Here is a 26,416-nt window from a genome sequence, read left to right on the forward strand (position 1 = left end):
GCTTAATTTAAGATTCGATGCAATTAGACAAAATACAATAACGGTAACTACAGAACTTTACAATTATTTACAACTTATGCAATGCTATATATACAGGCTATATGCGGCCAAAGATATATACGGTAAATACGATATATATATATATATATATATATATACGCGCTTTTGGGTTACACTAAATATCACACTGTGTAGGATGTTGCTTAGCGATGAAGTTAAAATACGAGAAGATAGATACTGAGAGAGAGAGAGAGAGAGAGAGAAAGAGTGACAGAGATTATGAGAAATTACACTAACAAAGAATGCAACACAAAGAGTGCTAAATACGCAGCCAAAACTAACTAACTAACTAACTTAGTAATTAACTATAGTAACTTATGCTACTAATGCACTTGGAAATCGCGCCCTGGGCTGTGGCAATGGAATCGCAAAATGCCAACCTAAATGCGAGGAACTTTTGAAGCGGAGAACAAGCTTATGGTGTGTGGACTGTGTGTGGATCGTGTGGGTCGTGAGATCGCTGCGAGTCACCAACAGTTCCACAGTTGCCCAACTAGAAGTGGGCTGATGATCCTTAGACCACCACAGTGGCCAACATATCGCCGCTATCATCAGTCGCCGGCGGCGGCATTGATTTGCAGTTGATCGAACGCTTGCCAAAATCCTTGCGCGGACTCTCAAGCGATCCGACCGTGTTCTTCTTCATGTCCAAGTTCTGTGTCTTGTGCAGCAGTATTTGAGAGCTCCTTTTATGCGCCTGCTTCAATCCCGTGCTCGCATCCAGTTCCCGCTCAAAGTCACAAGGCGGAAACAGAGGCTGCGAACGATGCAATGCCGAGCTGCTCGCTGCAGTGGCCGCCAACTCGGGAGCGGGATTCAGACTCAGCTCCATGCCATTGCCAGCACGCAGGGAGCTGGTGCTGCCTTTCAGTGGATTCGTATAACGTCTGAGATTCTCTTCATTCTGCAGATTATTTGATTTTTCCTCCTCGTGACGCAGTGCATCCAATGGTGGCGTCAGATTCATGCCAGAGCTGCTGCGATAGGCGAGCCGCTGTTTCCAGTACAGACTAATGAAGATGGAGAAACCCACGAGGACAATAAAGATGCCACAGAGCACACCAATGAGTAAACTATGACTATTTCCATCTGCCACTCGTGCCGTCTCCAGCTTCACTTCGAGTATGGATGTCAATGCCGCCAGCTTTGCGTGTTGCAGTTGCAGCTCATTGCGACGTTGAATCCCGTTCAATTGACGGGAGCTCAAGAGTTCACCCAGCAAGGTCACAGCCACCGGCAGCTGAGGATCATTCAGTTTGCTGGACGACTATAAAAGAAAAGAATTGTTGTTACATGAAGCAGATCATGGCGCAAAGTACATATGGATATTGATATTGAATGGGGATTTTTCGGAAGTGAATATCATATTTTTTTTTGGCAAAATTTTAAGAAATAAAATTTATTTTTAGTTGGTGAATTGAAATCGTATAAAGTGAAAATTGATTTTTTTTAAATACTTAGCTTAAATGTAACGTATAAAAGATAATTTTATAAAATGCTGAAAAATAAAAAAACTATGATTTTTCCAAATTCTGATGATACTTATTATGATATGATATATTATAATATCATTTGTGTTTTGTGTAATACTTTCAATTGATATTCTATGTATACTTTTCACGATATCCAAATCCATATATTTTTTTTTAAGTCAAAGTCTCGTCACTTACCACAGTCAATTCAATGGTGTCATTGGTGCCCGTCTTCAGATCGCACAGCACCATCAGCATGCCCTGATCCTCGGCAGGATTTGTCTGTGGCGCCACCGGCTGCTTGATCAAGCGTGCCGCAAGCAGCACCCGCACCAAGGAGCACAGTCCCTCCACGGAGGCACCTTTACCGACACGTTCCAAGTCCAGCAGAATCGTAAGTCTTGCGCAATTCTCATTAACCAAGGCTTGATTTGGCCAACAGGTGGCTTTGGCCGGCAGCCGTGGTGGTGCAACACGTCTCGAAGGCTCCAAGGCGCGACAATCGCCACGCACACCACAAGGTGGCGACAGGCAGGTTTCCCCTAAAGTTGGAACACACACCTCATGTTGCTTGCAGACACCGGAAAGATTGGAGGATTTGGAAAGGGGGTCCAGTTTGAAGCAGTTGGGCAAACCACACCAGAGATTCGTGCAACGGGATGTGGCATTCTCGCAGACACAGGCATTGCAATGCTCATCGTCCTCACTGCGTCCGGTTAAAGCACTGTCCAGCCAGTTTTGGGTTTGATTCAATGCGGCATAAGGAGAAATTGTATTGCTGACATTCAGGCAAGCTGACTTGGGATCCGAGAGCACTGTAGATGTAGTGTGGATTTAGTAAAGTTATTGATATATATATTTAGTGTCAGCAATTTACAATCTTCAAAATTATTTATATTATATTTCAATAGACAGAGAAAAGATACTTAAAAATATTAATATATCTGAATATTTAGTTTAAAATTATTGAGCACATCTGGGTTCACTTACATATCTCACAGCGCAGTCCATGACGACCCGAGGGACAGATGCACGAGTAACCGCCAATGCCATCGAGGCAGGTGGCGCCTCCTTGACACGGTTGCGGCGAGCACTCGTTCACGTTGATCCTACAATCGGGTCCTGAGAAACCTGGAGCACACACGCAGCGAAACCAGCCGGCGCCTGACTCACAGGTGCCGCCATTACGACACGGCTGCCCGCTGCATTGGTCGATGGCCTCCGCGCAGAACGTGCCCGTCCAGCCGGGGGAACAGCGGCAATGTGGCTGCAACGCCTTATCCGGTGCACCAGGCATGCAGGTGCCACCATTTTGGCATTGACCGGCATAACAAACTGTGGCGCGTTCCGAGCAACGTTTGCCTGTTGACGAAAAGTAGAGAGCAAAACAAAAGACTTAGGCAACGAACTTGCAAGATAAGTTGGCAAATTCATGGCTTTAACGAATTCGCAACTCAAATTGAAATTGAAACGGAAACCAAAAATTTAAAAGTAAAAGTGCGCTGACATAGATCGATGTGTGGCTCAAACTAATGTATCTGTATCTGCAACTAATGTATCTGTATCTTTAACTTTTGCTGTAGCCCAAACTGTGACAAATAGCGCAATGCGTGAAATATGCAAATCACATATTAAAAACAAACATGAATCAGGCTGTTAACCCTTTGAGCCATGCCCCCTTGGGCGCTGCCACATGTGGCAAGACTGAAACCAATGCGACGATTATTACCGCTCACAGCTTTTGCCGCATTCGCCACAAATTGAAGCTGTAATGACTGCCGACTTTCAATGTTCAAATAAATGCGACCGACCTATCTATGTGTGAGTTAGTATGTGTGGCGTCTTTCTATTTGTGTGTGTGTGTGTGTGTAACTCACTTAACGTGCTCAGCTCTCAGTCTCGCGCTCATTTAAAGCTACCAAAGCGTTGATAATGCGCCCAGTCAGACAGACAGTCATACAGCTTATAGCAGGTTTTGATACTCTGCACAAAAATGTATATTGACTTTATTAAGCAGCTGGTAATTGATAACTTTACTCGTTATTGGTCTCCATCTTTTTATTTTTCTAGGGCCACAAATTTATATTGCTGTCTATTTTTGAAAAATATGTTCAATTTCCCTGCATTTTTAACATTTTCTTTAAATACTTCATGTTATACAGATATTTTTAAGCAGAACGTAAAATAAAATGTGAGCACAAAAATTTTCTCGTTGTAAATTTGTCGTGGAAGTGTTGAAAAATGGCGAAAATATAAGCATAGTTTAAAAAAACTGTAACTACACTCTCAAAAATTGAATTTTAATTCACCATTTATTGCTACTACTTTGTTGGCTTATTTTATATCTTATTATCTCCTATAGAGTATACAAGTTTCGTTATAAGCTGCCTACAATATTTCTCTGCACTTGTTGCGCTCGCCTTTTTCGCCGTTCACTTAAGCAGCGTTTGCTGCAGCGGCTGCAACGGCTGCAACAGCAGCAGCGTCAGCAGCAGCAGCAGCGACTCACCTGTCCAGCCGGACATGCATTCGCATGTAAAGTCGCCGTCACCGTCAAGGCAAATTCCACCATTTCGACAAGGATTCGGCGAGCATTCGTTGAGATCTGCGCAAAGTTAATGAGTTTGCTGTTTTGTGTTCTGTTTTTTTTTTTTTTTGTTCTTTATTTGTGTAGATTACTCACTGTGCTCGCAGAAGGTGCCGGTGTGGCCCACATGACATTTGCAGAAGGTGCCCACGTCGCTCATCTCACAGCTGCCATGGCCACTGCAGGGTTGGCCACTGGACGTCATCGTTGTTGTTGTTGTTGTTGCTGCTGGTGTGGCAGTGACATTGGCAAAGCAGCCCTCTACAGTTGACGAGACAGAAGTGACAGGATTAGGTTTATATGCCTCTTCTAGAGATGGGTATCGATATAATATTACTTATTTTAATATTTAAAACGAATTTTTGTTCACTGAATGCGATTTAAGTATGATAAGTAAATTTTTTAATATACGAAAATAAAATCAGTTTAAAGTCATTTGTCCTTTGTCTATGCAAGCCATAATATGAGACTATTTTAAAATAATTGATTATAAAATATGTATTGCATGTAATTTTATTTTTCAAGCATAATTTTTTTTTCTACGTTTATTAATTAGACAGTTTATTTAATACTTTTACAATTTTCGATATGATTGTCCATATAATAATTTCCCCAATTACAACATCGATACTTTTTTTTGCCGATATTCATCACAACTCCCTTAAATTGTTTGCTTCCCTTAGGCAGCACTTACCATTGCAGGGTGGCTGCGAGCAGAGGGGACGCAGTTGCTCGCAGTGTTTGCCCGCACGATCCGAGGGACAGTGGCAGTAATAGCTGCCGGGTGTGTTGAGGCATCTGCCTTGCAGACACGGCGAGGGCGTGCAATGATCCATGGCCTCCTCACACAGAGAGCCCGAATAGCCGAGCGGACAGATGCAATTGAATTTGCCGACCAAGTCGACACACTCTCCGCCATTGCGACACGGAGATGTGGCGCATTCATCGATGTCCGTTTCACAATCTCGACCCGTGTAGCCGGCGGCGCAGGCGCAACGATAATCGTTAACTAGATCAATGCAACTGGCGCCATTCTTGCACTGACCGACGCAATCGTCCAGATTCTCAGCACAGGTGGCGCCTCCCCAACCCTCGAGGCACAGACATGAGAAGGAACCGGGCAAATTAAGGCATTCCCTAGCATTAATACAGGGTCCATTGGCGGATGCTGAATTTGAGGCAGCCACCGCGCTGGTCAATGCGGCAAGCAGTGCTGCCGAGCTGCTCAGATTGCTGCCAATGATGGCGCTAGCCGTGGTTGTCAGCAGCGTTGTGGCAGGCAGTGATGCCGCATAGGATGCCTCGCATTCGTTCACGTCCACCTGACAGACATCGCCACGCCACTCGGGCGGACATTCGCAGCGAAAGCCGCCGATTAGATCGACACAAGTGCCACCATGCTCGCAGGGACCTCCAGCGCATTCATCGATATCTACAGAGAGAGAGAGAGAGAGAGAGAGAGGCAAAGAAAGAGAGAGAGAAACAGAGACAGCATGAGTTTACGTTTTGGTTAAGTGCTAAGCCAAAGCTCAAGTGCAAATGTGTTGATTTTGTTGTTGAGCTCGCTCTTCCAACTTGATGTTGCCCCAGGGGCTGTTGCCTTGTTGCTCAAGCAGGTGCAGTCATTGAACTTGCAACGGCCGTGGCGTGGCAAGATCATACCGGTAGCCGTGCCTGCCTCTACTTATCAGTTGCCTGAAATCGCAAGTCCTATTCAACTTCTTCATTTCCATCTACCTTTGCACGCATATCATTTGTTTGTTTGCTGATAAAAAACATACGATAGGCGACCTTTCTAAATTTCAGCTTGACCCTTGACCCAAAAACAGGAAACCTAACGATAATGGTTTTTTAAAATTTAAATAAAATTAATTTTTTTTTTTTTGATTTACGTTACAATATGTTCTTATATTAATTTCAATTTATTCCCATTTTTTTTTTATATTTTTTGATTATAAAATAAATTTGGAAATTTTATTAATTTATCGTAATTAATTTATTTATATCAAAAACCGGATTAAAAATAATTTTTATAATAAAAATTAAAAAATAAAGATCAAAAATAGTATTATTGAGATTTTGCCATTCAGCCATATATTTTTAAAACTCGAGTCTATTAATAAGGATCATAAATTAATTGTCAAATGCAGCATCTTTAATTTGTGACTATTTTTACTTTCCATATCAACAATCTAGTTTAGCCAGCAAGTTTGTTGCCTAAGTCTTTTGATTTTGCAGCTTGGCAACTTAATTAGCTTATGCTGTTTATTACAGAGCTCGAAGTGGTTGAAATGGTGAATGTGTGTTTCGGTCGTGCTCCAATTGGAAATGCAAAATCAAATTTGCCAGACCACCGTGGCAACAACACAAAAACACAACAACACGAACAACAACAACAACGTGTGCTGGCTTTGCGTGCGTGCTACGTTTCATTTCATTTTGCTACAGTCAAATGCGTGTGTACTCAATTGCATGATCGAGTGGCAACAACAACTGTTGCTGTTGTAGTTGTTGTTGCTGTGACTGTGGCTAATCGCGTGCTGTAGCAAATGCGAAAAATTAAATCAAAACTCACTTATTTCACATGTTGGTCCAGTCCAGCCTGCCGCACAGCCGCAAGTGAACTCCGCTGCAAGTGATGGCAGCTGCTGCTGGGAGCTGATGCTGCCACTGCTGCCTGTGGCATTCTGTGTCTCCTGCAACAGGCCCGAGAGGCTGCGTATTGAATTGCGTCGACTTATCGGTTTGCCCATGGCGGAGCTCATGCCACGCATGACGCGATATGCTGTTGGTCGTGTTGCATTCGTTAGCTGCAAGGCAGGAGGGAAGAGTGGAGAGAAGAGTCAGGAGATGAGCATAGCGAAATTATTTTATGGCACTGCGAAAATATCTATAAATTGAGAGACTCAAAAACTTACCTTGAGTGTGCATGTGCCGCCATTGCGACAGGGCTGTGTGGCACATGGATGCTCCACAATTTCACACTGCTCCCCCGACAATCCTTCGGCGCATGTGCAGCGATATTGATCCGGTGCCGTGTTCTCGCAGGTGCCGCCATGTTTGCACGGTTCATGGGTGCCACAGTAATTTAAATCTGTGCAAAGTCCATGGAAATGAAAATGAAAATGTAGAAGAAGGGAAACCAAATGCGTTACACCATCGATAATATCAATGAGTTGTTCAATTTGCCAGGTGTGTTTCTGCTGCTTGCAACAGGTCGCTTACCTTGATCGCACAATATGCCACCCCAATTCGTATCGCATACGCATTTCCAAGCGCTGCCATTGCAGGAACCATGCTTACAACCCGGATAGACCATGCACTCATTGCACAACGGACCTCGCCAACCAGGTCGGCATCTGGGAAAGAAAAAAAGTTGATGATGGGAAAGACAAGACAAGCATGTGATTAGTTTTCAATCTGTAGCAATTGCATATGCAAATTGCAAATATGTTCCCCTTTACGAATTGATGCAATTTATTCTTCAATTAAGTTAAACTAGAAAGAGACTTGCGAAAGTGAAGATATTCAATTTAAACAAGAAGCCAGCTCATTGGTTTTAAAGTAACATTGATTTATTAGATCATTTATAGTAATTTCTAATCTTTATTTAACAATGACAAAGTATCTTTCATATTAAGTATGCATTCTTAAAAAAATTCAATAATAAATCTTTCCTGATGTTTTAAGAACAAAAAACAAGTGGGCGGTTACAGTCGGATCAAGGTAATAATAGATAGATAATTTTAGAAAAATAGCGAGCTTAGGAATGTTGTATTACAATCATTAAACCATGTTCTTAGCACTATTATTACAGTGATATCAATAAAGCGATGTGTCAATTTGCATGGGAATAAGAAACGCATGTCGCGTCTGTCGCCTCTAATCACTGAATTGGGTCACTTTGAACTTTAGCCTTGGCTGCCAGACACAGCAAATGCTACGGAAAAGGCCACATTGACTAGCTCCCCCTTGCCACCCCTTACAAAAAACAAAAAAAAAAAGAGCATTTGTGTTTTACGATTTTATCGCCGCAACACGCCAAAGTGCAGGGATCAAAGTTAAAATTGCCTGGCCATCGAGTTATCGGGAAACCAACTGCCAACTGCCAATGGAGGTGCTAACTCTACAAGCTGGGGCATGACGTTGCCAGCGATAGCTATAGTCGCTGTTGTGTCCAAGACCGGGACTAAGACTTCGACTGAGACTTCGACTGAGACTTGGACTGAGACGGGACGTTGTTCGATGTCTATAATTTATGATTTCATTAAAACGGCAGCCTGTTGTTATCTGTAAACGAATCTATTGCAGCGCAACAGAACCGCAAATGGGCCAGCAACGTGCAAACAGCTAAAAGTAATTTTACTGCTTCTACTTCTTCTTCTGCTGGCTTATAATTGTTGCTGGCCAAGCGAGGCAAATCTATGGCAGCAGTTTGTTGCAACTTGCCAACAATTTGACTGGTTTCTTTCTTACTTCAACTGCTGATATACGAATATTGTATATATATATATATATATATGTATTCTTTTTTTTTGATGGTTTCTAGGCCACGCTAATTATTGCTATTTAGAATCAACTCAGCCAGGATGCAATGCCAAGGCGGTCTCTAAGAGACAGCGAGACAGAGAGACAGATGAACAGACGAGGGGGTGAGTGTCGTATCTGGCTGCTGGGCTGAGAAATGCAATCATGGCCGTTGGCTCACGTATTCTGTGTTACGCTCAAACATTAACAACGCCAACAACAACAACAATTCAAGAAAACCACAAACGTTTTTTCGTGCTCTTGCCGCCTGCAGATGCAACTTAGCAACTTGCAACTTGGCAACTTTGCAACTTGGCAACTTGCAACTTGGTAACCCGTTCAACGTTCATGTTGTGTTCTGGCAACGGGCATGACCATTCACTTGGAGCATTGGCAACTTTGTTGGCCATCTCTCGTGCGGGTGTTTGATTAGCAAGCCAAGAGCTAAAAGCCAACCTTAGCCAGACTTAGACTCTTGGCCAGATCAGTCCGTTGCAATGTCAAGAATTGCGGCAGGCATTGCACTCGAAAGTGCAACATCGATGGCTGTTGATTGCAGATTATAGCTGGTTACAACTTCATAGCGATTGAATGAACGATCTTATTATGGTTCGCATACCTTATAAGGTCTATACCCTATACAAATTCCCCATGCGGGCATTTCAATTCACAGCAATCTGTGCTTGCATTTTTGGTGATTAACTTCGAGGTATTTTTTTCAAATCCTACTACAAAATTTGGAAAATTGACAGTTCTATAATGTAGAAAAGAAAGTTTTAATCATATCTAATCGACGTGTGAAATTTCACTTTCAATCATATAATTAAACATTATATAAAATATAAAAAAAACCCTTTCAATATAATGGCTCGTTTGTGCGATTTTAAAACTTAATTGGATTTTGATTGTGATTTTATTTAAAAAAGCAAACGCTTTACATAAACGTATTTCCTTATTGTATACTCCCGGAAATAGTTTGAAAATTGAAGTAAAAGGCAACTGAAGGAGGTTAAATGGTTATTTAAGTGGCTTTTTCCATGTCAATCGCTTTAGAGGATTGCAAAAATCGAAGAAACTTTCCCAACAACAATATGAATGTGGTACATGGAGATTGACAACTATTTACACATCCGCTGGGAGTATTATTATTATTGTTGTTGCTATTGCTGCTTGGCGACAGCAAAAAATCCACCCAAAGAACCCCATTTCACTGGCTTAAGCGCATAGAAAAAAGTCAAGAGACGAGAGCCATTATAACTGTCTCTGTTCATGGCGAGCAATCTGCCCCAAGGGGCAAGTCAGGCCATTAAGCGCCCCAAAGTTGTAAGACGCATGCAGCAAAAAGTGTCATAATCACATCGTTAACGGTGTGAAAGGGGGTAAAGAGGAGAAAGGGGAAAGGGGGGACTGACAGGGGGTTAAAGATAATTACAATCTGTGTACTTACTCGCATTCACCGGGTCGATCACATTTGCCATGTATGGGATCACAGCCGGGCTTGCAAATGGCCTCCTCACAGTTGACGCCCTGCCAGCCATTGAGACAGAGCTTTTGACCCTCGGAACCGCAGGCATAGTGCCCAAACTGATCGTCACGGGGACGGCAAAAGGTCGTGCAGGTCGTGTTGTAGTAGGTAACGGCGCATTGCACCCGGACGCGGTAGGTGATCCTCGCATTGCGGCCAATATGGTCCAGTGTCTTCCACTCTGGCGACGGCAAAATCACGCCCGAGTATGATGTTTCTTCAATTAACCTTTCCGCATCTGCATTTTGGCATTGTTGGTGGTTGGTAGTTGGTGGTTGGTAGTTGGTAGTTGGTGATTGTGCATAGCAATGACAATTGTTGGACAGCAAACGGCAACAACAACCAGCACGGCGACAACAGCAACGACGACGATGGTGGCATCAACGTTGGCGTTCCACAAAAAGTTGTCAAGGATTTTGGCCAGTTAGCATAGGGTTAGACAAGAGGGAGGCACAGGCTTTAGAGACATGGCTGACAACATTTTGTGCTCAATTGGCTGACAGTTGTTGCTGTTGTTGTTGCAGTTGCTGTTGCAGTTGCTGTTGCAGTTGTTGCATCTTATTGTTATGGGCTGCGTCTGCGATCCCGTCTACTGCGCTAATTAAGCCAAATGGTGTGCACAACACACACACTAACAACAGCAACAACAACAACAACAACATGCTGTTGCAACTGCAACTGCAACAACGTGCAACTTGGCAATTGCCACCGCACTTACCTGGATACGATGTGTTGTACATGTCCAACGCCTGGAGTATCAACGTAAACGACTTCTGTAATTGAACATTGTAGGAGAAGAGATGTAAGAAAACCAGCAAAAAATACACAAATATCTTCGACTAGCCGAAGCTTAAATACTCTTACGATGTGCTTTTTCAGCAATTACAACTTAAAGCTTAATGAGGTTGGCTTTGTTTATTTAAATTAAGAATTCAATTTTTTCCTCGATGCCCATTTTTTCGTATCTTGCCCTTTGACACTTTTTCAAAACCTTCAAGCTGACATACCTTTCACAAAACTTAACCGATTTTCATGCGGAATATCATTTTAATCATTATTTGGCCTATAAATTATTTCTGCATCAAAATTGGAAAACTTAATTTTTTTTTCCTCACTGTCCATTTTTTCCTATATTGCCCTATATTTCCAGTACCTTGCCCCTTGGCACTTTTTCAAAAATTTCAAACGGTCATAACTTTGCCAAAACTTAACCGATTTTCATGCGGAATATCATTTTAATCATTATTTGGCCTATAAATTATTTCTGTATCAAAATTGGTAAACTTAATTTTTTTTCCCTCACTGTCCATTTTTTCCTATATTGCCCTATATTTCCTGAAACTTGCCCCTTGGCACTTTTCCAAAATTTCAATCGGTCATAACTTTGCCAAAACTTAACCGATTTTCATGCGGAATATCATTTTAATCATTATTTGGCCTATAAATTAATGCTGTATCAAAATTGGTAAACTTAATTATTTTTTCCTCACTGGTCATTTTTTTCCTATATTTCCTGTACCTTGCCCCTTGGCACTTTTTCAAAAATTTCAAACGGTCATAACTTTGCCAAAACTTAACCGATTTTCATGCGGAATATCAGTTTAATCATTATTTGGCCTCTATTTTGACACTGCATCAAAATTGGAAAACTTGATTTTTTTCCTCACTGCTTATTTTTTTCCTATATTGCCCTATGTTTCCAGTACCCTGCCCCTTGGCACTTTTTTTAAAAATTTCAAACGGTCATAACTTTGCCAAAACTTAACCGATTTTCATGCGGAATATCGTATTAATCATTATTTGACCTATAAATTAATTCTGTATCAAAATTGGAAAACTTAATTTTTTTTCCTCACTGCTCATTTTTTTCCTATATTGCCCTATATTTCCAGTACCTTGCCCCTTGGCACTTTTTCAAAAATTTCAAACGGTCATACCTTTGTCAAAACTTAACCGATTTTCATGCGGAATATCGTTTTGATATTTATTTAACATCTAAATTGATTCTGCGTTAATATTGGAAAGCTTAATTTTTTTCCCTCACTGTCCATTTTTTCCTATATTGCCCAATATTTCCTGTAACTTGCCCCTTGGCACTTTTTCAAAAATTTCAAACGGTCATAACTTTGCCAAAACTTAACCGATTTTCATGCGGAATATCATTTTAATCATTATTTGACCTATAAATTAATTCTGTATCAAAATTGGAAAACTTAATTTTTTTTCCTCACTGCTCATTTTTTTCCTATATTGCCCTATATTTCCAGTACCTTGCCTCTTGGCACTTTTTCAAAAATTTCAAACGGTCATAACTTTGCCAAAACTTAACCGATTTTCATGCGGAATATCATTTTAATCATTATTTGGCCTATAAATTAATTCTGTATCAAAATTGCAAAACTTTTTCAGTCACCTTCGAGACCAAATAGACCAACTATTTTATGTATTACAAGTAATGTGATAAAAATAGAACACCCTCTCGTAGACTAGTACGCAAGCAATACAAAAAGGGAATAGAAAAGTTGGCATGTCTTTGAGTTTAAAGTTGCGAGTTTGCAGACTACGAATTTGGCTTTCGTCTCGACTCAGTGTTGACGCTAATGGACAGTTTAATCTCAAGACGCTTTGATGCAAATGAAGACAACGACAGCGAAGACGACAGACAGACAACGAGCAAAAGACAAGAGACAAAGCGAGCAAACAACAAACAAACAAACAAATAAAACGAGGCAACAAAACGAGACAAAGCACAAACAAACACTTTAATTTCACGCAAAATAACAAAAGCAACAAAAACTTTCTAAACATTGACACGGGGAGTGGTGCAGTGTTGTGTTGTGCAGTGTGGTGCTTCGGCTGGACTGCAATTTCGGCCAGGCCAAGTCCACTCGACATTCATTGCAATTGGCCGAACAAAAACAAATTTTTGTATTTCTTTTCTTTTTTTTTTCTTTTTTGCTGCAAGCGCGCATAAAAATTGAAGACTTCGTTGTCATTGCTGTGATTGTTGGTGTTGCAGTTGTAATTGCAAAGTGAACCACTGAGCAACTGAACCACTGAGCAGCTGAGAGCTGCACCAGAAGATTTCTCGTGGCACAAAAAGCAATTAAATGTCGACAGTCCACTGCGAAGACAACAACAACGAGGAGGAGTTGAAGAAAGAGAGGGAGGCGAATGGAGGATGGACAGGGAGATAGAGATGGAGAAGGTTGTCGTCTGCACCGCTGGATGCCAGGAAATGCTCATTTAGCAATCGAAGGAGCTGCCAGCGGTTCAAGCGGGGCAAGCGACGCGTCGGCGGCTTCGTTGTTGTTCTTGTTCCCATGTAATTGGCCTGGCGACGCGACACTAAATCAGTCCAAAGCAGACATTGGCTAATTACAGTCAGACTCTTGTCTATCTGCCCTCTCCCTCGCACCTAAAATACTGACAGCAACTTGACACAGTTTGTCTCAAATCCACAATCTACTAAACCACAATCCACAATCCACAATTGCCTCGGCTGTCCCATTGTCCATACTCAAATTTCCATTCAATTTCCCGTACTGTCATTTGGCCTGTCATAATTCTCTTGTCTCCGACCTCTCTCTCTCTCTCTCTGTCTCGCTCTTTCTCTCTGTCTCTTCCGGGCACATGCTAAAAAACAATCTTGATCCGCCCCAGCGGAAGTTTTGTCAATTGAAAATGGCGTTAAAAATTGGTTTCGGATTTCACTGACAACAGACACGCGCCATTAATGAAAACCATAACTACGGCAATAACTATAACTATGTCTAATCTAGTGAGTGCTATATTAAATATTTATATGATGTGGAAGTGCTTCATTTGTAGATAGATATGAACTTATAGTACATGTTTTAACTTCTATTCTGTTAACAGCAGTCAAATCATTCTATAAGGATCGGTTGGATTTTCCAATTGTAAAAATAGTTGTTTTATTAAATAAATATAACGTTATCACTTTATTTAAGAAATATTTATTTTGAGAAACAACTTTATTTCAATAAATCGTATTGTAAAAAAAATGATTATTTATTGCTCTGAAATACTTTTCTGAAAGTCTAGATCTACATTGACTGAAAGTCTGAATTTTGCCTACGCTAAATGTTTTTTTCCTTAAACAATTAGCTTTAGCTTATTATCAGTTAGAGTTGAATTTTGAAATCATATTTTTGAGAATCATTCAAGATGTTAATTTTATGTTAAGCTTATTTTTATTGTTTATTAACTCATAATTTTTAATTTTTTGTGAAAATTCTTTCTTTCTCTACCTCAAATGTTCTAATCCATTCCATTTAAAATCAAATCAAGTAGCAAACGATGCTTTCAATTGGCCCACTGAATAGTTAACAAAACAGTCAAGAGCCTGTGTCCATACTTGGCCAAGCGATTTATAACATCAAGCCAGATGTTAGATATGTTACTTGGACAAATGGTCTACCCACTTTCATCTATTCATCTGGCAACTTTTTATCAATGACATTGGACCATTTACGCACGGAATAAACGAAAGCACAAAGGGGGAAGAAAACAGAGGAATTCAAACTACAAATATAGCTCGAAGTGTGTGTGTGTATGTATGTGTCTGTGTGGGGGGCAAACTGTAGCTGTATAAGGGGGAGCCTAGCTAAAGTAAAGTACATATTTAGAGTACAATATGTGAATGGCATTCATGTGGCACAAACAAAGTGGAGCAAGTCTTCCGAAGAGCAGCCAAATTCCACTTGAACATTTTTGATGATTGCGCACGGCGTACTCCAAATCAAAAAAAAATTTGAAAAAAAAATTATTGTCAAGTGAAATTCGTCGACGATTTTATTTATATTTTGATGTTGTCGATGGGCCATGTTGGAGTTTCAGTATTTGACAGTTACATTGAAGTATTTTTTTTATGTTGCTGCGGCTGCTGATGATGTTGTATGTACAATATGTTGTTGCTGCTGTGGCTGCTGCTGCTTCAACTTGTTGCCTTGTTGTGCCCCAAAGTGTTTGAAGTATTTCATAAGTCATGTTTATAAGTTTTCAACGTGCCATTCACTCAATCAACAGTCGAAGTCGAAGTTGAATCCCAAAATGAGATGAAGAAAAAAAAAGAAGTCATTCCAATAAAAAGTGGGACAATTGCGACGCATCAACCACAACAACAACAACAACAACAACATGCATAAGGAACAACAACAAAAGTAACAACTCGACAATATCGGCAGCTTGATTTTTGAAGATATTTCGTGATTTTGTGAAAGGCTTCTTGAGGCTGCCCAAGCAAATATTATGCAGAATTTGCCAGTTCAAACATTTGCCAGGTTTCAGTTGAGCATACACACACACACACACACACACACATACATGTGAGTGCTGCAGGCAGGCAGTCAGTCAGTCAGTCTGGCAGTCTGGCAGTCAGTCCAAGATTAAAGCGAAACCATAGCGAAGCGTAACGTATCGCCATCGGAGCAAGCGACAAGCGCTACAAGGTAATGTTCCCACGAAACAGGTTGTCCGCACTTCAGGCCACGACCACGACACTGCCCCTGCCCCTGCCCCTGCCACAACTCGACTCCGACTCCGACTTCGACTTAGACTACAACTCCAGCTAAGACTGCGACTCAGACCTGAGACTCGTACCCAAGAACGACACAGGCCCCAAGTCGCCAATGCTCTGACGCATGCTCACCGCGCCGGCTTCCAAAAAGATCCCAATAAGAGACTCAGCGAGTCGCTTAATGTAAACGACGCGACGGCGCATTGCGCATGCCAACGTCGCAGTCGACGTCGACGTCGCAGTCTAGTGTTGCCAGAATTACAAATATTTAAATAGCCAATTTCACAAAAAATAAAATAGCTGGAAACTATTAAAAAATATCAAAATAGCTAAAGAAAAAGACTGTTGTATAAAATTAAAGAGCAGAAAAAAAATAAAAGAAAAAGTTGTCTAACGAAATTCTGAAATAAATTTGATATATGTAACTTGTAGAATTTTAACGCAGTATAATCATATTACCATTTATTTAATATTGTTTAAAATCCAAGAAAATACAGTATTTATCTTTTTAAATAGCTAACTTTCTAGCAGATAGTACTATTTGCATTTTTCAAATAGCTATAAAAGAGCTTAAGTGGCAACACTGTCGCAGTCACACATAGTTGGCCAACAGTTGTGTATTAGCTGGCAGTGTCGACGAAGGCGTGTAATTGTTAACCAAGTTTAGTTTTGTGTTTGTACATTACCAAAACATTTGCCGTTTTTCTTCGTTTTCGAAAAGCAGGCAAAAAAAATTAACAAAAACAATAAAAGAGGGGGAAAAAAAAGAGTTTAATTCAACTGGCAACTACGCCCAAGACAGTTTACATTGACGTTAACTGGCTGTGCACGGGCAGCTGGGCCTTTGAATGCTTTATGGCCCGGTCGAAACCAGAACAGTCAAATATGCCACGTTTTAGCAGTTATAAGCCCGCATTATGCGCACTTAATTAATGCCCCAACCCAGACGAGGGTGAAGCGGCAACAAAAGCGGCTTAAAGAGCCAACCGAATAAAATATCAAAATAAAAAAACGAAATTCAAAAATATAAAACATAATTTTTAATTGCTTTTTATATGCGGCTACCGCAGAGAGTAAAGCGGCTTTTATTTTTTTGAGCCACAGCTTGATTTATATATTTTTCTCATATTTATTTAAGTTTAGGTCTGTTAGCAGGCAACGTGATTCAACAGTTTGTTTATTGCCACAAGAGGCAGCCACAATTCGATTTGTTTTGCTCCTTTTTTTTGCGGGAACTCTTCTTAGTTTAGCGGAAACAAGCATATGAAAAAGATATATAAATGTATACATACTCTCTGTAGATCGTCAGACTAGTTTTACGTAATATATGTACTGATATTTGTATATCGTGCCACAAGTGCCACGCTTATCACTTGGCTGCAGTTGTTGCTTTTGGCGCGAGCTGTTGCCAGTTGCTCGACTTTTGTTTTATCGCATAGAAATTCCAGAGATGACGCTCGTCACTTGATGCCATGCGGAACAGTAGCAACAAAAAGTTTCCCTTCACCCACATATCCCCCCTCTTCCGTTCCCTATGAAGGCGACAGCTCGTGCCAAAAGTGTGCGTTTTTATGTTTGAGTTTGTGGGAAGATCTCTTTACAACTTACCGTCCAGCGAAATGTAAAGGGCAACACAATGGCACCCACACCCGGATCACTGAGCACAAAACTGGAACCGCCAAGTATCTTAGTTGTTGAGTTGCCAAATGAACAACCCGTCGATATGCTGGCGCCTTGTTCCGTCGTCTGATACTCCTTGAGGCACAAACGAAATGCCGTCGTGCACGGCGTGCAGCCTGAAAAATTTTAAAGAATACAAATATAGAAAGCTTAGATAAAGACAAGGAATTAACTATATAGTATGTAAGTAAAAAGTTATTAATAAAACAAAGAGAACAAAATTGTGTAATTTTTTGCAGTAATAGTCAAGCCCTATCATTTATATTATTTTTCTTAATTTACTTGCACTAAGAACTTTAAGAAACTTTAATAAAATGAAAAAACAAGTTTTTAAAAATCCTAGCAAATGTATTTAACATCGGAATCGAAATCGAAACGCTTGTACCGTTACGGTTAAGGTAAAGATGCTAGGCCAAAGAGTTGACAAACTTCCAACTGTCATAACTTGAAGAAAACTGACTGATTTTCAATCGGAATGTGATTTTGATGGTAAGGGTCCCCCCTTTGAAGTTTCGAAAATTCAAAATTTTAAATCTCAAGTTTTTATTTTAATCAACTCCTTATATCGTTATTAGTATAGACGACACTTTAAACTTGATTCTGAGGTCTTTCATTTTCTTGTAAAAAATCATGTCAAAATTAAGAAATATTTTTACTTGTATTCTTGATTCTTTCATTTAATCTTTAGTTTAAATTCTAATTCCTTAATTGAATTTTTGGTGAATGATCTTATTTGTTGTTTAAATAAATAAAAATATAAAAAGTAATAATTATTTATTTTTATCAAAAGTTTGAAGCAAAAAATTATTGCATATTCAGCTCGGAAATGACAAGTTCAATATGGCTGATAAGCACTCAGTATAATATGACCTTGAGCAAAGCGATAATGGCATACTTATACGACAAATGTGTGCCAAATTTAAAAGTTACACAATATTGTGATAAATATTAATACAAATAAATGATAAAAATTAACCAAAATATATTTTTAGTTAGACAAAGACTTGAAAATGATTTTAATAAATGTTTTAATGTATATCTTTAAGTTCTCATTTATAAAGATTTAAAACTATGCATAAATTTATAACTAATTTAAATTGTATATAGTTTTTGGACTCACCCGTCGTCTTGGTGGCCCTCAGCTCGGTGGGAACACCGCAGCAGTAGCCGCTTAGTAGATGGCTATTGGTATTTGAGATTTCTAATATTTCCAGCTCGAAGTTGCCAGCTGCGGATATCTGTAAAAATCGAAAGGTACATCATCAGCAATAAGCCGCAGCCAAAACATGTTAACAACAAAAGGAAAAAAACATTTCGAATCGTTCAAATCAATCATGGCCCATAACGAAGCCATAACAAAATCCCCTCTCTCTCTCTCTCTTTCACGCTCTTGTCTGGATGGACACAATCCCTGGCTAATATCAAATAATATGCTCAACACCGTTCAGAGTTCGTTCGCTTGTTGTAAAAACTAATAAGCCACCTAGGGCGCTCTGATTGGGCCACGGTAGAGGTTTTAATTAAAAAACACGGAGAAACGAGAAATCAAAATCAAAATGGATGAATTTTTGTTGGTATTTGAATTTTGTTTCATAGGCAAATGAAAGGAGACCTGAGTCTGATAAATCTAGCGGCAAATGAAACATGAAAATAATGAGAAATATTTTTTGGTCTAAACAAAAACAACAAAAGCGCCTTTAACTGTACATAACAACAACAACAACAATCGGTTTTGTGGTTCAGCTCACTTAATCAAATGAGATATCCAACAGCTTGTATAATTTAGAATGCTTTTGTTGTGCCACCAGCTGGAGATGGAGTTGGAGTTGGATTTGGATATGGGATGTAGATTGTAGTTGTAGTTGTAGTTGAATCATGACCAGGTAGTCAGAGTTGCAAATCAAGCGTCTATCGATAAGCGAATTTGCCATCAAATTAATAACACATTAGATGTTCAGTTGCCGGTTGCAAGTTGCCGGTTGCAAGTGGCCAGTTGCAAGTTGCAACTTGGTATTCCCCAACCAGTTGCAAGCATCATTGAGAAATTGCACATAAAGTTTAACTATTTCAGCCTAATGGCAACTCATAATTTAACAGTGTCCAGTTCACAGATTGCCTGGCTTTAGACCAGGCTAAGCTCCATGCTCAGCCATGGCCATCAACTTTGTATTTTAGGGTTCATTACAAGTCCGGCTTAAAGTTCCCCTTGCTGGCAGAAAATATGCTAATGAAAACTTTTAGTTGGTAACCAAGCAACTTTTATGGTTTCATATTTCAGCAAATTTATTGTCACGCTCTTTGTTGCCGCCGCATCTTGTTGCAACTTGCAAGGTAGCTGGCAGCGTTGATAAGTTTATTAGAAATAAATTGCAATTTAGCCTTAGGACTGTCACAGGAACGGCCAAGTTGCTTGGCCAGGCTAACGGCAATTGCCAGTTTCGCTCAACGCACCTGTGTGCCACAAGTGCAACAAAAAAAGTGGTTGTTGTTTTTGTTGTTGATACGAGTTCGAGTATTCAAGTGGAAGTTGAAGCTGGCAACGTTCTTCATGCCATAGATCAATCAATGCAGTCAGCGAACTTGCCACACAGTTTTTGTACTCGGTTTCAGTTTGAGATTGAGTTTGAGTTTTGTTCTGATCAGTTTGAGGCACTGCTGCACATTTGGTCAGTGCCCCAAGCGGCAAGTTGATTGGATTCTTGATTCGACGAGTCGCATCAAGAACCGGTTTTAGCCTTTTGCGTCTGCTTACTATTTATTTATCACATTTCTTTTTCGAGACAACGTTTCATTCATGAGACAGACACACACACACACACACATTAAAGAGAGATTGTGGCAAGTGCAGCTGCCACAGCTGCCTCAGACTGAGATTCTCGCATTCGATTGCTAATATACAAGACAAACTTTGATGTAATCAATTCGATTAGATATGCCACCGACAATTGTGTCTAAAATTAGCCAAGACATCGTTAATTAAATTACACATTAATGCAGGTAATTAATGTTAAAATTTAAACGAACTGAATTTATGCGTATTGACATTAAATTCAATTAAATGCAATTATCTTTTTATTTTACAACTGAGGCGCCAGTTGCAATAATTTTCAGAGCTAATGAGAAGCAACTGCAACGTTTTGTTGATGCTTTAAGTATTGCGATAAATACCAACAACAGCAAGCGGAACAACAACAACAAGATTCAAAACAGCAACAGCAACAGCAACAACAACTAAACGATCGTGGGAGCTGCGTTTCGCCAACTCATTTAAATTTTTTGCCTTTCGAAAATCTTTATGAATCTTTTTCTCTCTTTCCCGATTTGCCGCCAGTTTAATACGCAGCTTATGATCAATAAATGTCATACCTTATGAGGGGCTTTAACTTCAATGTGATGTCAGTTCCTGGCCTTAACTGCAAACTGGGTTAATACGCAGTCAGTCAGTCAGTCAGTCAGCTTGATCAGTCAGATCTTTTCTTTGCTTCTTGGAAGCATCTCATAAATTCTCGAAAACAAAATATTTAACTTTTTTATTTGCTTAATTAACAACTAAATAGTTGCAGTTGAAAGCATTTGTAGAGTATCCCAAAAACAAAATTCCAAACAATTCGGAATGCCCATTTAGTTAAACATATCTCATTCTCATTCTCAGTCGACTTTTATCGCCTGAATTTAGCCGAAAATCATTGCCGTTGTTGTTGGACTTTAGATAAATGTGTGTAATCAATTTGATAGCCCCAGTGTGTATGGATGAGTGTGTGTGTGTGTGTGTGTGTTGGAGTGTGTGTGTTGGGGTTAAATCTTTGGGCATTATAATGTTGCAGCTACTCGTTGCGTATTAATCAAATTGTTGTTTGTGTTTATATTCCTGATCGCCGCCAGCTCGATTAATTTTATGTATATATTCCTCTCTCTCTCTCTCTTTACCTCTAACTCTCTATCTTTTCTACCAGTTGCCTGTTGCCTGTTTAATTGCCCCAAACGGGCATCCGCTGGCATCTCAATACATGTTTAGGCACTTTGTGGCAACACTTTATGATGTCTACGCCCCAAAAAACTAAAAAAAAAAAAAAGAACAAAAATGTGGACTATGACTACCGTTGTTGCCACAAAGGCTGGGAACTGATTCAAGCCCGCGGCAAGGTTACCACATTTGATGACCAAGATCGATAGTCTTGATAGTCAGTTCTAGCTAGTTAAATTCAAGTAGTTCCGCGTATCAATTCCCCCCTAAAGTTTATGTAATGTGAAGCCAGATGCATTTACCCCAGACATTATGCTCTGATTGGAATTGGAGTAGAGCAAAGGGAAATCAACTTAAGTGTTGCTTCTCATCAACAGCTAATTTATTGACAGCAATTTATAGCTTTAGTAACAGTACTAAAAGCTTTAGTGAAAATGAAAGCACACAACAAAAGACAGTAAAATTAATTAGTTAGCTATATGAGGAAGTTCTTCTCTTAAAACGTTTTCCATATTAAAAAGCCTTAAATCAATTAAATATGAATACAATTTCTAAATATATGTTTTGATTTTCTGAATAAAAAAGTCGTATATTCTGCCTATTAATACATGTTCAAATAAATATACAGAAAAGGAAATTATATCAATAGAATCTATAAGCATCATAGAAATATGTTTTTCCACTCAAAAGTGCCTTTCAAAATTGTATTCAATAAATTTCTGGTTATTGTTTTTGTTTTCAATTCATTTTTAAGAGACATTTTGTAATTGGACCCAAATATGTTATTGAAAATGTGCCATTTGATTTTTTGTAGAAAATGTAAATTTTATCGAATTCAAAACAAGTAGAAAACAAGTTATATTACCTATTTAGTATAACGATTATTTAAACAATAAAACTAAAAATAATCTATCGTCTATAATATTACTTAATCCTTTTTTTAAGTATAATAAATTCTTTTTAACTCTTTTAATCACTCGTAGGTATCTATAACATACAATTTCTCATCATCTACATATATTCCAATAAATATTTAGCTCAATTCCAAATACGTGTTCCATTTTTCAATTCGACGATTCTATAACTTTAAAAGCACCCTCATCTATTGATTCCCACAGAGAATTGTGGCGGTTGTTGCCTTGAGCGATTCTCAGTTGGCCAAAACAAAAAAATGGTAACTAAAAGTTGAATCAACTCGCAGTTTTAACAACGCTAACAATAACAATCAATATCAACAATTGAAACACCCGCATTTTGTGTTGCTTTTGCTTTTTGCAAGTGATGGTTTTGGTTCTTAGTTTATTATTTTTGTATGTTTTTGCTTACCTTATGAACTAACAATATTAAAATTAAAGCAATTAAGTTGCAGGCAAACTTTAATGATCGACAGTTGTCGATCCACGAACGCAACGTTGTTGTTGTTTGAATTTGCCTTTGCCTCGTTCCACACATTCTCAGACTGTCTGTTGTTGTTGTTGCTGTTGATGTTGTTGTTGCTGATGTCGTTCTGCTTGTTGTTATAGCGTTGCCTTTTGTTGATTTTCGGCGAAAATGTTTTCTAAACATTTTGTACATTCTGTGTGCGTTTTTTCTACGTTGTTGCCGCCTGCTGTTGCAGACGATGCTGGTTGCTCTTGTTGCTGCTGCTTGTTGTTGTTGGTGTTACTATTGTTGTTGTTGTTTTAACCACTACTTTTGGCACAAGTAACGCACATAGATTGGCCTTTAATTAGCCCATGCCCAGTTAACTATATAATTTGGTTTGTTTTGTATTTTGCGTGTTGTTGTTTTTCTCAGGGCATTTTAATAGTTATCACAAACTTTTATTTTTGTTGTTGTTGCTATTTTATTTATATTTGTTTTCTATGCACATTTCTTGTCACTTCCACTTGTTGATATGCGCTTCTTTTTGTTGTTTCTGCTGTTGTTATTGATATTGTTGTTATTATTGCATTTGTCGAAACGAAGTGGAATTGAAACACACTCACACACACACATAAACACACACATACAGTGGGCAACAAGTGCCTGTAAAATCCATTTCTCATTGCTTTTAAGCACGCATCATCAACGCTAATTGACACGCATTTGTTGTTGTTGTTGTTGTGGATGCAACAAGTGCTTGCAGCAACCGCAACAACATTTGCCTTTTGCCGGGGGCAACCGCAGAAACCGCAAAAGCGGCGCAACGTGCAGCAAATGCAAATGCAATTCAATTTATGTTAATTTAACGCTGCTGCTGTTGCAACAAGTGGCAAGTTGCAAGTTGCTGTTGCTGCTGCTGCTGTTGATCGTGTCTTTGGCCAGCAAGCAATTTGCATCTTGTGCGCATATTAATTTACAGATATTTTCACTCTTGCCCACATTACTCATTCTCTTCTGCCCCTCTCTTCCTCTTCTCTGCTCTCCTTCCCCCTGGCTGTTTGCCCTGTTTCTTGCCTTTCGACTTGGCCTGTGCCATTTAGCCCCTTTTAGTGCGGCATAGCGTATGATGATGATCGGGTGTTAATTGTCCATTTAATTAAGTAATTTGCTTCGCTTCCTCTTCTTCTTCTTCTCCGCCCTCATCTCCCCTTTTCGCCCGCGCTCTTTACGAACGGAAGTCGTTGACTTTGAGTCGAATTTGTGCATATGCTACGCCGCTGTGGCAACTGTGGCAACCGGAAGTGGACCACTGTCGACTCTCGCCCAATGGGTGCACTTGACAATTGGCGCAATTGAAGTTTGTTGCAATGTGCAAAAAGGGAAAATGCGAGAGAAACTGCAAAAGGGAAATACAATACATAGATGCATGTGTATGTATTTCATATGATAACTACAAAAATCCAATTTCAAGTTGAACACCTGATAATAAACTAATTTTACTAAAATTGTGTAGATCAAATAAGAAACACAATCTTTTATTAATATTTTGGTTAAGTTCCGCAGTCAAAACTATCAAAGCAAAATTGTTTTAAAATTAATTAATAAGATTTAACTTAATTTTGTTATCAAATATATGTTTTTAATTGAATTTTCTAGATTATGCATATATTTTTTAGTATCTTTAGATTCCAATTTTAAGATAACATGTGTGAATAAATATCTATATAAACAAATATGTATATCTAACTATTTTGCAGTCTCTTTAGCATTTATAGCATTATCAGCTAATTATATAAGCAGAGTTCCTCAGTCGCTATGTATTGTACTTAAGTCTTGCTCTCGTTGTTTGTTGCTTCCTCTCTCTCTCTCTTTCTCACTGTCTCTCTGTATTTCTCTAAGTCAAAGCTGTTGTTTTCTTATTGTCAGTTGCGCCCTCAATCTGCTCAGTTTCCTTCTCGTTACGCCTCTGCCTCTGCCTCCCCTCTCTCACTCTCTCTCTCTGCCGCTCGTACTCTCTCTGAGTTCTGTTACTTTTCCATTATCACCGTTATGCCTGAGCATATGGAATTGTTGTTGTTATCATGCATTATGCGCTATTTATTGTGCCCTATTAATGTTGTTGTTATTGTTGTTCTTTCTTTCACTCGGACTTGTTTCAATTCCATTTCGTTTGCGGCAATGATCATACACATGTATGTGCGTTCATATATATGTGTGGGTGAGTCTGCGTTATCAATGAAACCATTCCATTGCGTATGTTATTGTTGTTGTTCGTGTTGTTGTTGTTGTTGTTGTTGTTGTTGTTGGCTATTGTGGCAAAGATTCGCATTCGCATTGTTTGCACTTTTACTTAAGCGCTTTTATTAACAAATTTATATACATTATTATTGTTGTTATATGTATGTATGTATGTATGCGTGTATGTCTGTATTGTATATGAGTAATTGAGCGTTATTTCCGCTTTTGCACGCAACACAGTTGAGAATCTCACGCTGAGCCAAAGATTTGTTAGGCTTTGATTTATGTTGAGTTAAATCGACAGTAAAAGAAATAAATATAAATCACAAATCACAAATCACACAAAAAAAGCACAGACACATTTAATTTGTTGTTGTTTCTTCTTAGTATTTCTTGCTATTGTTGTTATGATGATTACTTTTCTTTTGGCTTTCTGCTTTGCCGTCATTTGTTGTAATCAGCAAGCAATTCAATTTAATTGTAGCACATTTAACACTTTCACATCATTTTCCATTGATTATTGTTGTTATTGTTGTATGCACACACACACACGGACACTCTCACATAATCCAATTGGCATTTATCGTTTACCGTTTTGCTCTTGATATTGGTATTGCCTTTGCTTTTGTTGCTTTTGCTTTTGCGAACTGCTCATCACAGCTTGAAGCACGACGCTCGACTAAGCGCTTCGTGTGGCCGCATTAAAGCGAGTCCTGCGGCGTTTAATGCCTTGCAGCAGTAGCACACACACACACACACACACATACACGCACGCTCACTCACGGGGCGGAGCAAATCACGCGAGAGCGCAAAAGTCGAAAGAGAGTCACCACCACCAACTTGTACGACAACGTCAACAGCAAGCTGTGTATATCGCTACCAACCGGCGACGCGTCGCTAAAGCTGCTTAAACTCCAGTTCGAGTTCGAGTTCGAATTCGAAATGTCGATATCGATAACGTGATCTTGTCTTGTTGCAACGACAACGTTGGCTTCCGCTCGCTGCTTGCGTACGCTTCAGGCGTCAAGTTACGACTGATTGCCAACTACCGACAACGCCAGGCATTGCCGCTGGGCACGTTCACTCGTGAGCTTTGTCAGCGGCTCTCTCTCACTCCATCACTCTCTTAGCATGTCAACCGGTTTAAGGCACGCAGCTCTCTTTGCGTCACGCTCTTTAGCGGCGCGCTGATTGGCTGACGTTTTCGCCTGCGGTCTCACAGCTTCAGAGCTCTGAGCTCTGACTTGTTAATGGAGTTGCAGCCGAACCGAAGTGGATGTCGGATGTCGTTGGCGTTCGTTTTAACTGTCGGCTGCCGTTGTTGCTGCTTGTTGTTGTTGTTGTTGCTGCTGCTGCCGCTGCCTACACGCGCATGCGTGTGTGTCTTGAGGCGCTTTTTTATGATTTCAACTTAATTATGTTTATAAACGCTTGACGGCCACTGTGCCGGTCTCTTCTT

At 39.6% G+C, this 26,416-nt stretch overlaps 1 protein-coding gene across 1 annotated transcript; it reads right to left on the minus strand.

The window, feature by feature from the left end:
• On the minus strand, positions 1 to 25,987 carry LOC117792154 (protein serrate). Its single transcript, XM_034632170.1, has 17 exons — positions 25,842 to 25,987; positions 22,968 to 23,275; positions 22,681 to 22,934; positions 18,511 to 18,628; positions 17,319 to 17,506; positions 10,890 to 10,944; positions 10,094 to 10,409; positions 7,345 to 7,478; positions 7,038 to 7,213; positions 6,695 to 6,929; positions 4,814 to 5,551; positions 4,216 to 4,380; positions 4,042 to 4,137; positions 2,523 to 2,894; positions 1,731 to 2,347; positions 575 to 1,327; positions 1 to 541 (listed from the first exon to the last, which is right to left on the minus strand). Exons 3-16 carry the CDS (start codon positions 22,927 to 22,929, stop codon positions 575 to 577), a joined length of 4,212 nt encoding a protein of 1,403 aa, XP_034488061.1. The 5' UTR covers positions 22,930 to 22,934; positions 22,968 to 23,275; positions 25,842 to 25,987; the 3' UTR covers positions 1 to 541.
• Positions 25,988 to 26,416: the final 429 nt, after the last annotated feature.

This window comes from Drosophila innubila (genome assembly GCF_004354385.1).
Source record: "Drosophila innubila isolate TH190305 chromosome 3R unlocalized genomic scaffold, UK_Dinn_1.0 2_E_3R, whole genome shotgun sequence".
NCBI lineage: Eukaryota > Metazoa > Arthropoda > Insecta > Diptera > Drosophilidae > Drosophila > Drosophila innubila.

What these genes read in the sequence shown, in the direction of transcription:
- LOC117792154 (XM_034632170.1), bottom strand. Translation starts at nt 22,929, where the DNA reads ATGTACAAAATGTTTAGAAAACATTTTCGCCGAAAATCAACAAAAGGC. An exon ending in TGGACCAACATGTGAAATAA is followed by an intron (nt 5,552 to 6,694) that starts GTGAGTTTTGAT and finishes CTCTCTCTGTAG; the next exon opens with ATATCGATGAATGCGCTGGA. An exon ending in CGGCACCTTCTGCGAGCACA is followed by an intron (nt 4,138 to 4,215) that starts GTGAGTAATCTA and finishes AACTTTGCGCAG; the next exon opens with ATCTCAACGAATGCTCGCCG.